Source organism: Anopheles maculipalpis, chromosome 3RL (assembly GCF_943734695.1).
Source record: "Anopheles maculipalpis chromosome 3RL, idAnoMacuDA_375_x, whole genome shotgun sequence".
NCBI classification, from domain to species: domain Eukaryota; kingdom Metazoa; phylum Arthropoda; class Insecta; order Diptera; family Culicidae; genus Anopheles; species Anopheles maculipalpis.
In genome coordinates, this window is record NC_064872.1 from 43,588,020 (window position 1) to 43,599,249 (window position 11,230).

Consider the following 11,230-nt stretch of genomic DNA (forward strand, 5'->3'; position numbering starts at 1 on the left):
TTCGTTTCCAGCATTGAGATGTTGTGGCTGGCGACTCTATCATCGGCAGATCGCAAAAATCTGAAAGCCACTACAACTTTGTGAAGTTACTATAACAATTCACGCGTTCCGCCAACAGTCTTGAAGCGGGACAACAGCAATAAACAAGTACACAATACATGGTTTTCATTGCGGACGGAAATACATTAACATAGAGTGGGTCACACAGCAAAATACAGATTAAAAATACGGCGCTCAAATATAAACTCATTTTGCTGATTATAAACCATACTTTCACATGTAACACTAAACTCAATTACTCACTCTTACTCTATTTCTATTTTTCGTATTAAATTTATTTCGGTATTTCGGAATGACGTACGACGACGCGCAGATCTAGACTGAGCGTACTAGTTGCGTCTGATAAGCTTGTAAGCTTGTAAGTTTTGCACACACGTGTGGCTTAATATCCTTCTTCTTTTTGAGTCGACCTATTAGGTCACATCGGTCATCAAATGGTCAATTCAGTCCAACTACGGAGGAAAGGTACGGATAGGATTTGAACCCTGGTCCTGGCATATGAAGACTCGCGCCATTGTCGCATTACCACTAAGCCACGACCAAGAGTCTACTACTATAAACTTGTGATTTTACGTTTAAAATTGAAGTCAAGGTCAAAGATCAAAGGCTCTTATATCATTTGTTCTCTATGATAGTTTACAATATCATGAAATGCATCTTCGTGAATTTTCAAAAATTTTAACGGTTCAATAAAACCTTCAACGATGACACTGATGACAGCTCTGGGTTGCTGCAAAAACAAATCAAAACAAATGTGCTGAAAAAAATATCCAAACACACAAAGCTGTCGCCATAAAGCAGTGACCTTATGCAATTTTGTTGTGGAAATATGAAAGTCGTCTAGTTTACTACTTTAATTACACTTGGCACAAGATGAACGCAATCGTGCACAGACGGTAAGCTGCAAAGTGTAAACATAACTCCACCGGCATCAATTAAAAGCCTTTCCTAATATTCTTCCGTATCTATAGTTTCACTCTTTCCATCGCATCGCTGCTTCAACGTCGATTGTTGTCAAATACGGCACCAATTGTAGCCGACGCAAATTCCGTGCAGCTAAGCAATACCTGCATCAGTCGCTTAAAGGAGATATGCAAAAACAGTTCCTTCCTCCGAGTCGCGGTAGAAGGCGGAGGTTGTTCGGGCTTTCAGTACAAATTTTCCGTCGAAAAACAACTTGGTGACGACGATGTTGTCGTGAGCCGCGACGGTGTGCAAGTGGCAATAGATAGTGCATCGATCGAGTATCTAAGCGGTGCCACCATTGACTATCACACGGAATTGATACGTTCCGGGTTTCGTGTTATTAACAATCCAAAGGCAGATCAAGGCTGCTCGTGTGGCGCTTCTTTCACAGTGAAATTGGACTAGATCGGAATAATGGTGTAAATACTTCATAGAACCTGGGTACACTCTGTGTTATAGCAATATGTAAAATATAATAAACTCGCGTTCAATATTTATTACGATTCTTTCAGTAGTTCATGTTCTTTATATAACCGTCGTCGTCATCGTCGTCGAGCCGATCCTTTTTAGTGTGACTATTAAAACATTCCACGTAATATTACCTTTCATATTTACATACCACAGAAAACGTTTCGCCCCCTAACCGTTTTGCCAACCATTCGTTCTTTACAACAGCCAGTTTGAATGTTTCGCACACGAATTTTGCGTACAGATTGGTGTGCAATGCTCGTGCCATTCCGACGATAATTAACAGATCGACCTGATTTTGTTCGATTGCTGCCGATACGTCTGCCCCGAAATGTAAAGATGTGAGTTGATTTGTTAATTTGTTCCTCTTTTCTTCCCGAACCCCGAATACATACCTTTAGAAATCATTCGAAAGTCAAGACATGGACCGATTTGATCGTTCCCGAACAGCAACAATCGATGCTGTTCGCTGTAGGCCTTCCGCAGTATGTCACATTCCTGGCAGCAGTCGGCTATCGCTCGGGTCAGCTCTGAGTAGGTAATGTCGTTGATCGCTGGATTCAATGTTGCGCACAGCAACACTTTGGTGTTGCGCTTCAGCAATTCCCGCACCAACGGTACAATGCCCAGCACAAAGTCTATGCCGGCATTATCGGTAAAAATCGTAGCACATTGATGTGGTGGCTCGTGCTAAAATACAGTCAAATATAATGCATTCTAATTCCGGAATTCCTGAAAAACAGAGAATCTCTCACCTCAATCCTATTAAGCCAGCCATCGAGATCGTCAATCAGCCAGGGTCTTTTTTGTATTCGATCCAACGCTTGCTGGAGGCCGAATCCGTTATTTGTTTCTAAAATTTTTGTCACAGCCTGAGCGCCCCAATCGAACATATTGCCTGCATGAGACCATCGAAAGCAACATCGATATGAAAACGCGGGATACACCTTCATTAATATATCAACTTCAACAGCGGATGTCCACTTACCAGCTAATACACCACGGACAAGCTCGGTCCATTTTTCCCGTTCGCTCACTATGCTGTCCAGCTGTTGTAGGCGATGTTTTAGCAGTCCAATGGATGCTTTATTTTCGATCGTTTTCTGTTCCTTCCAGGGATCGTCAAATCCAAACTTTCGCAGACCACTTTCAATCACCTCCAGCAGATTTCTGATGCCTAATGTGCCCGTGTCTCTGTAATAAATAGCAACAGCCAGTTAAAAACAATGCAGGAAGATGATGCGTGTCTCGGTCACTTGATTACCGTCTGTCCTTCTGCAACTGATCGAACACCGCCACACAGTGTGCCCGGAAGGATTGGGCACGGGTTTTTGCACTCGCATCTGTCGGCTGGCTCACCATTGCTTGGCGTTCGAACTTGCCCAACATATCGTAGAAACAACCGAACCAATACCGATTCGCCTCCAAATCCTGATAAAGATCCAGCGTATCGGGGTTGTACGCATCGACGCTTGCCAATAGGGTACAGTGCGTGAAGCCCTCGGCTGTGGGATTTCCTTCGTTGGTCATTTTCCTCTATTTTTCCGGTCCGTGCTTTTCGATTTCGTTTGGGAGCTTTTCTATCTTTGCACTATGAATCGATAATAGTTGCAGAAATAGAATTAAAAGCTACCATTTAGGCAATTACTGTAGCAGCGCAGGGAATTGTACTTTTCGCAACAGTGTGTATATATAACAACAAATCGAAACCCAAATAAACGCATCTCGCTTTCACCTGTTGTTGAAACTTACGCAGCTTGTTCTCTCGCTTGCACTCACACGTCAAAGCATACCGGACAGTGTTGCCAAATGATGAGACAGTAGGTTTAGGAATTTATTTCGTTGGAGTTTTTCCTCTTTTTTTCTTTTTGTTCAAAAAATCCACAAAACATGCAGAAAACGGTCTTATCTCACGTACACTCAACCGTTGAAATACAGATTTCAACCCGTTTCTTACCTCTACGGACTTTTTGTGCGAATGTTTTAAAGGCAAAATGTAATCCGCAATGCATTAAATCATAATGTTTTGCTAAGATAACGCAGAGCACTGCGATAAAACTGCTAAACCGTGGCAAACTAATGCCGTCCTCCACAGCTTAGATGTTTGTTTATCGTGCGAGGTTTGATATCGTTCCATTCGAAACCAATTGATAATGGCATTCGTAGGCAAATGGTGAACTGAACACGATCAAAAACGAAACTCGATGGTTGATGGTTAATAGTTTATTCACCCCGCTGTTCGAAACCCGAACCTCACCTTAAAGCCTTAATATCTACTGACTTTCTACCGATTGTTTTAGTGCTTGTACGTAGTTAAGTGGAATGATTCCGCACGTCTTTCGATCCGCTGAGGCTGCCAGTACCCAACCGGTGTTCAGAAGGTGTTTGTCGTTTTGAATTTGCTTCGGGGCAAGCAACACCAATTCTCCAGCGCGGATCGACATCTCTTGGGCGTTTGATGCATCGAACTTATGCAATGCCTGTACTTCTATTGGATTGCTCCACAGGGCAGGATTGCTTAACGCTATTTAACAAAAAACGATGCATTTGGTCGGATTAGACAGCTAAAATTGCTAACTCCATTCAATTCTTACCATTATCTTCTGTTACTTTTGGTGCGAATAGTTTGATCAACATATACGGCACGGACAGCATGAAACCCATGAAAAGTGCTGCTAACAGCGAGGAAGAGTGCTTTCTCGGATTGTTTAATGTAACATCACTATTTGCTGCCGTGCCATTGAATGCTTCCTTGAATGCTTCCATCGTGGGATCTGTTTTTGTTAATCTTAGTTTGTACAGCATCCTGTAGAAAAGAAATAACTGCTGTTTAGTAATATTCTCTACTTTCATACACAATTTCATCTCAGGAAGTTAAACACACTTTTTATACAACCATACAGCTGCCCGTACCACCGCTAGGGATGACCAGAATTGAGCAAATGTTCCCTTCAGGTGTGCCAAGTTGGCGGCCACACTCAGCACTGCACGGAATGAGCTAGTGACGGCAAAGAAAGTGGAATCCAACATCATTGCCACATTGCCAACCGCACCAACTAATGATTCAAGGATCTGAAAAGCGGGCCGAGAGCTCTCCTCTGCTAGTTGAATAAATCTAATTAAAAAGAGAGTAAAAAGTTAATCATTATTTCTAGCCTTTCCTTTTCCACTACACCAACCTGTGTTCTGGATTATTGATTCCACCGTATCCACCGTTACCATATCCACCGTATCCTTGGCCCATCCCGTATCCTCCATAGCCTCTGGGTCCGTAAATATCCATCGAAGAATAGCCTCCGTACGGACTGTAACCGTGATACGCAGATTGGCCAGCATATCCGTACCGATTACCGAACATCATGTCTCCCCCACCTCCAGAAAAGACTGGTCTGGGTGGTAATGCAGGCGGATGACTCGTGGAAATCAATCCACCTGCCGTGTTCATTCCACTTGTGTTGCCGAATATCCTTTCCTCGTTAAGGGTTGTGTTTCGAAAGTTCGTCGCCATGCCGGGAAGGTTTAATTACCTTAACTGTATTACGACTTTTACTAAATTTGTTATCTATTTGAGGACTACGCTTTTATGTTGGTGTTATTATTATGCTTCTTCTACTTGGTTTTGGACTTTGGTCTAGGTCACTTTGACAGCGCTCGATGACAGCAACTGACGTTGGCGCGTTTAGCAGGAAGATTAATTTTCGGTTAAATCATCCAGCTAGATATTTTTATACGTTTCATTCTAATTTCATACCTTCCGTAGGATATTTTATGCAATTGCACTTCAATTTCAAAAGAGAGACACTTAATTTTCAACGAAAAGTGTTCAAGTTTGCTCTACTGGCCCTATTACTGCAGTTATTGCTGATTTGCTGAATGTTTCATGACTGTTGCTGAAACGACTCCTGCAGAAATAGAGGCAATTATGAAATCGTTATTTACAACTTTAAATGCTCACCCTATTGTGAGTCACCATGATCATATAGTACATTTACATGTACATGCACATGTAGTAAAACTTAAAAAACACATTTTTCAAATTAAAACATCGAAACACATAGAAACGTCGAACGGTTGACAGTTTGAAGGTGTCAAAATGTGTGCAGATGGTGTAGCCTGAAGTGCTTGCCGCTGAATAGATCAGATTTGTTCATTAAGTCGTAAAAAGAAGAGATCAGGCGTGCGAGGCACGGAATACGATGCCGGCGTAGCTGTTAGGTTAAGCTTTTCCCAATGTTATAGCGCGGTAAGTATGGAAATTGTGCAAATGTGATCTCAATAGTGTTAGTTAATGCCACTTTTCCTGCCATCTTCCCTCACTAGCATCGTTTCCACAAAGATGCCTTCGTCGCCCAAGCGCAGGAAGGAACGCGAACGCCCCAGACGCCGAAAGCGTTCCAGGGACCGGAGCGACAGAGATCGATCCGGGGGGCGGTAAGTACGGGTGCATCATTTGTTGTCCTGATTATTCTCGCATACAGTGCGCTTGCGTTTGTTCGTATCATCTATGTGCCACAATTTCACATTCATCGGTCCGTGGAAAAGGCGGTTATGTAGTGAACCTTCCGAATGCATCCAACCCCTTTTCTTACCGGCTATCGGTAATGGTAGTCGTTTCCTTTGATGTCCTGAAAGGGGGTTGATTTCATATTGTGAAGGCATTTTTTGCAATTAACGCCAATACATACACTCGTAGAGCATGTACTATTGCAACCCTTTTACCTACTAAACTTCTAAAGCATTCCGGCGGCAGATGACATGATCTTATGTCTTATCATAGCGCTTTTGTCTTGCGAGTGTATAGGACTAGGTCTGGGCCAAGCGTTTAAGTTATCCGTGAAATAGCACAACGCTAAAACTAGTAGAACAAAAAATATAAACAGTTGCTTATTTTTGCTTTTCTAATCTCTCTAAATTGCAGTGACCGCAAACGTTCAGCCGAACGGGAAAGAGATCGGGACCGGGACCGGGAACGAGGCAGAAGGAAGTCGCGATCCAGATCCAGATCACGTTCGAGATCGAGGTGAACATTAGCAAAGTGTAGTGTATGAGTTATCCTGAAATTCGTAGCAAAATGCATTAGAAGGTGCTAGGAAGATTTCGGAAGCTAAAATTTCCATTATCTCTCTGACGCACAAATCCATGGTGCAGTCAAACGTGATAACAGCGCTGACTAAAAATTAAACCAATTTTCAGGTCATACGAACGAAACCTGGATAAACCCACTGCTTCCTCCTCGTCGTCGTCACGTCGTGCCGCCCAGATGAAGCCCATGGTACCTGAATCTGAACTGGAAGGCAAAACGCCAGAAGAGCAAGAGATGCTTAAAACGATGGGCTTCTGTGGGTTCGATACGACGAAAGGCAAAAAGGTGGAAGGCAACGATGTCGGCGAAGTGCATGTCATATTGAAACGCAAATATCGGCAGTACATGAACCGCAAGGGAGGCTTCAATCGGCCGCTGGATTTTGTTGCTTAACGACGCTCAGGGATGGGAACGATGGCGCGCGAAACATTTAGGGCGGCGTTTATGGGAGGGGTTACTGTTTTGCCGGACAAACCCGGGGATGAACCGTTTTCTCATCCGCACGGCCGCATCCGTTCCGCTGTTTACAAACCTCCTCTCTTCTTTGAAAGCTACTTTTATTTCCCGTTTGCCATCCTGCTGCGGCTACAGGCAACCCCTTAAGTGGGGTTTCTCCGTCGTTACGGGTCAGACTAATCATTTCCTCATCATTATACAGTTAACGTTTTTTCTTTGCATCATTTCTTACACTCTTATACGTTTAACCATCATGATGGTATATTTAAATGTTTCCCGATCACCGCAAACAGCCTTGCGTGCCTGCGACCGTTCGCAATGGTTTTGGGTGCGTGTACACACCTCCATAACCGAACAATAGTCAACAAACTAATCACCTCCACAAACACACTCACACTCCAACAACTGTAACGGGTTCCATATTACAGCAATAGTTAATTTTCATATACACCATATACAAAATTTACCACACAATGCAATAGCCAAAACGCTACATCGTGCCACCGCAGGGGAGTAAGCTTGGCGGTGTCAGTGTCAAATAAACGGCGCCACGGATGTGCGACAGCAACTTGTGTCATGCCGTGCCGTGCATGCCCGATGTGCCCGATGTGCACGATGTGAAGCCCACCAGTGCCTTTTCTAAGTAACGAAAAGATGGGCATGCAATTCCCAAACAAAATGTTTTAGCAGACCGGTTTTATGCAGATGGCTTACCAAAACGGAGCATTTCTGTATCTAACCGGATGCATTGAACGCAATTCCGTTTATGCCAAGTTTCTGTCGCACATCACAAGCATTACGCGCACTGTTGTTATGTTTGCTCTTCTAGGACCACGCAACCGAACAAGCCTTCCCTGCGTGTGAGCACCACGATGTAGCGTCCTTAATATACCTCACAAACAAAGCAAAAAAGAAACCACACCTACACTCACATCAAACCATACAAAAACAATAGATACAAATACCAGCAAATTTAAATATACCTCATAACTGTAGTCTATAAGCATTATAGATAGATTTACTGTGCTGTATCACAATTCTTAAACGAGTTTGTTCTCGTTTTCTTTCTGTTTCTCACATTTTTGTAACATCATTTAAGAGACATACTTGTAACTGGTTCAAATACAAAGAAGAAATAAAGGAAAAGTTTGTTTTTTTTTACACATTTAATGTTGTCAGTAATGTTTGTACCCACTTAAGTTTGTAAGGTGAATGAAAGAAAAATTAATTGATTTGTACCAATGGTTTAAATGTTTTCTAAAGTTGCAAATACTAAGAAGGTTTCGATCAATATAATGAATGTTTTTAATTTTACTTCAAGACGACGCTTTGCTCTTTACCGTATGGTTGACTAATGACTATTTTCATAAAACATTTCCTCCTTGGATTTCACCTTATTCCGGACCTACTCGGTTATAATTTTTGAATTACCAAGTAGATTTTGTTCAAATGGATAGTGCAATATTGCAAGCTTCTTGTGAATCTTGGAGTGAAATTTTGCATTCTGCTGTTGGGTGTTCATTCAGTTGAGATTGGCAAATAGACTGTGGAACTCTACAATCTGCTAATCTTTGGGTTCTCTCCTGTTAAAGTAGCAACATGAAAAATTGTCATCCAATAATTTGTTTACATTAGCACGCCGTATCATTAATATTTGAACGGGTTTGATGCAAAAATTAGTTGGAACAGTTCAATTTAATTACCACTGTCTTAAGCCAGTGCTAGTTGCAAAATCATCCCATAGGCGCTTCTCGTCATTGAATGCAGAACTCAATTATTTGGGTTCCATAGCGGGCTTGCATAGGTGACTATACCCTTCCATTATATGGTTCGAAACCCTGTATTTGCCTCAAATAAATTTTCGGTTTTTGCCATCCATCGAAGAGTTAAACACTTAACAAATGTGTTATTAATTAATTGATCAAAAAATAGTGTAACACAATCTGAGATCAGAACAGGAATAAAAATTAAAGAAGTGATATGTTTGCATTGTCTTACATATGAAGCGAAAAAATACCCATGTTCCGAACCGAACGTAGCGAATAATCAAAAACCACTTACATTGCGCTTTTCACATACTGTAGACAAACAGGTTTTCGATTTATTGTAAAAAGGAGTATTTGCGCATAATCAATAACATAGTTTTCGTTTGTTTGTTTGTTTACTTATATACCAGAGTTCCCTAGTGTCATTAATTTTAATACGGGTTCTTTCCTCATCCAGTTGTGTGTGGTTCGATTGTGTATGTTGTCCCAAGGGAATAATGATTGTGTATATAAGTGTATGTGTGTATTTAAATATTTGTTTGGCTGTAACATGCTTCGTAAGACTCCTATCATTCTTCATCTTGAACACGCAAAAATTTCCATTTATGATTTCTCTATCGTACCGACTCCCCGTGGATCCGTCGTGTATCCAGGCGCTATGATAATGGGCATAAAATCAGAATAATGGGTTTCAGCCGTCGCAAAGGATACTGATAACGTATCACATTGAGTAGCAGGAGTGTTGAGGCTGATGTGTTTACACAAACTAACTCGTTATGGTTTTGTGCGCGTTTTGCTTTCATATATATTTATATATGTATAGATATATGATCAAGATTCTTTTCTTTGCCATTCAGATTCACATTCCGCTAAATAGTATAATACCTTATAAATGGGATCCTTTCATCAACACACTTTAGTAGCTTGCCAGCATGCTGAAACGACTCTAGACATTGCAAACATCTAATTAGCAGCATTCATTGCCCCAGCCATATGGCTAACCGGTTCGCAGTGAGATTCTACAAGAGCCGATAACAGATTTGGATCAGATGGAATCTTCGGTTACATATCGATCCGTGGAGAAAGATTCATAACTGAACTGATGTTAGATTGGTACCGGTATCTTCAAATGCGTTGTATGCCGATAGTAAGTATGCACAGCGATCCTGTACTATGCAGGAACCGCCAGTAGCATACACATTCATCAACCCCACACACGTCCAAAATTCTTGTTTCTTGCTGTGTGTGGGTTATGACAATGACTCCTAAGCAATACCTGGTTTTATCTGATCCTTGTGTGTATCATCATAAGATTAGTTAGTAATAAATGGATAAATTGTACCACAGTAATAGGCAGAACTTCTATTAGATTTACGTACGCAAGAGTGGAGTGTGTATCATTTTAACAACTGCTATAGCATTTTTCCTACTCTTCTGGTACCACAATCGGGTTTACGTTCGGTCTTTACTATTAAATTCTATCTTTCAAATACTGTTCCTTGATCAACGAATCTCTCATATAGCAACTTACCCCGCCCCGCTCCTTGTTCTATACCTCCTCCTTTCAATAGTATCACTATCATCTACATTTTGATCATCATTTCACTATTATATACCTTTTTCTGTCGGAATTTTAAAACGTATTGGCGGTTTGCGAGGGGAGGGAGTGTGGATTTGTCTGAAGCTTACGTTTCATTTATGTTGCATGCATGAATAAAATATAATCAACTATTATCCCACTAACCATGTTGTTTTATGCAGTTGGCCGTAAACTTTATCCCAAGTCCTAACGTACAGTCGTCGAGTGATGGATTCTTGATATTTAAAAAAAGAGACTTAAAACGTAAACATCTTTGGCGTTCTTCAACCGTACTGTAAGGATTTGTTGTAAGGCAGCAACGGAAAGTAAGCAGCACCATAGGTGTAGTCAAAGGAAATATGTAAGGGAATCGTGTTGGAATGCTTCTTAAACAATAGGTTAAAACAATTGGCAATCATCATGGCTGTTGTTTGTGGAATGTGTACGTCAAAATGAAAAGAAAACTATTATTCCATTGTGCGCGGGATGAAACAATGCTTAAAAAAAAACAATAATTTATATAAAATGTTTGCCTTAACGTTAAATTTTTTTAAATCATTACTGTTTAAAATTATAATACTTTAAAATTTGCACTGTTTGTCTGAGTTTGTCTGGTCATTAGATTCTACTTTGTGAGAATTGCTCCGATCCCAGCATTGTCCGGGACCATTTGTCAAATGCTCAAAAATCGGAGCTAACGCATCAAATCTGTACCTGCTGCAACCACTTCATAAGGACGTTTGTGGTTGAATAGTGACAAAAATGCATTAATAAATAACTAAAATGCCACGGGGAAAACGAAGTCAAGCAAACGCTCAAACCATGGCAATGGCAGGCCAGGCAAGACCCTTG

General features: G+C 41.2%; 4 protein-coding genes across 4 annotated transcripts; 2 read left to right on the plus strand and 2 right to left on the minus strand.

The window, feature by feature from the left end:
* Positions 1–855: 855 nt before the first annotated feature.
* Positions 856–1,449, plus strand: LOC126565586 (iron-sulfur cluster assembly 2 homolog, mitochondrial). The gene is made up of 2 exons (XM_050222778.1): positions 856–956; positions 1,032–1,449. Exons 1-2 carry the CDS (start codon positions 934–936, stop codon positions 1,429–1,431), a joined length of 423 nt encoding a protein of 140 aa, XP_050078735.1. The 5' UTR covers positions 856–933; the 3' UTR covers positions 1,432–1,449.
* A 168-nt stretch (positions 1,450–1,617) lies between these two features.
* LOC126564897 (4'-phosphopantetheine phosphatase) lies at positions 1,618–3,052 on the minus strand. The gene is made up of 5 exons (XM_050222021.1): positions 2,759–3,052; positions 2,483–2,688; positions 2,250–2,392; positions 1,890–2,184; positions 1,618–1,815 (listed from the first exon to the last, which is right to left on the minus strand). Exons 1-5 carry the CDS (start codon positions 3,022–3,024, stop codon positions 1,625–1,627), a joined length of 1,101 nt encoding a protein of 366 aa, XP_050077978.1. The 5' UTR covers positions 3,025–3,052; the 3' UTR covers positions 1,618–1,624.
* A 680-nt stretch (positions 3,053–3,732) lies between these two features.
* Positions 3,733–5,078, minus strand: LOC126565887 (probable peroxisomal membrane protein PEX13). Its single transcript, XM_050223097.1, has 4 exons — positions 4,674–5,078; positions 4,379–4,609; positions 4,089–4,300; positions 3,733–4,018 (listed from the first exon to the last, which is right to left on the minus strand). The coding sequence occupies exons 1-4, from the start codon at positions 5,000–5,002 to the stop codon at positions 3,768–3,770; spliced, it is 1,023 nt and encodes a 340-aa protein (XP_050079054.1). The 5' UTR covers positions 5,003–5,078; the 3' UTR covers positions 3,733–3,767.
* A 521-nt stretch (positions 5,079–5,599) lies between these two features.
* Positions 5,600–7,003, plus strand: LOC126565537 (U4/U6.U5 small nuclear ribonucleoprotein 27 kDa protein). The gene is made up of 4 exons (XM_050222722.1): positions 5,600–5,737; positions 5,815–5,925; positions 6,413–6,514; positions 6,688–7,003. The coding sequence occupies exons 2-4, from the start codon at positions 5,831–5,833 to the stop codon at positions 6,968–6,970; spliced, it is 480 nt and encodes a 159-aa protein (XP_050078679.1). The 5' UTR covers positions 5,600–5,737; positions 5,815–5,830; the 3' UTR covers positions 6,971–7,003.
* The last annotated feature ends 4,227 nt before the right edge of the window (positions 7,004–11,230 follow it).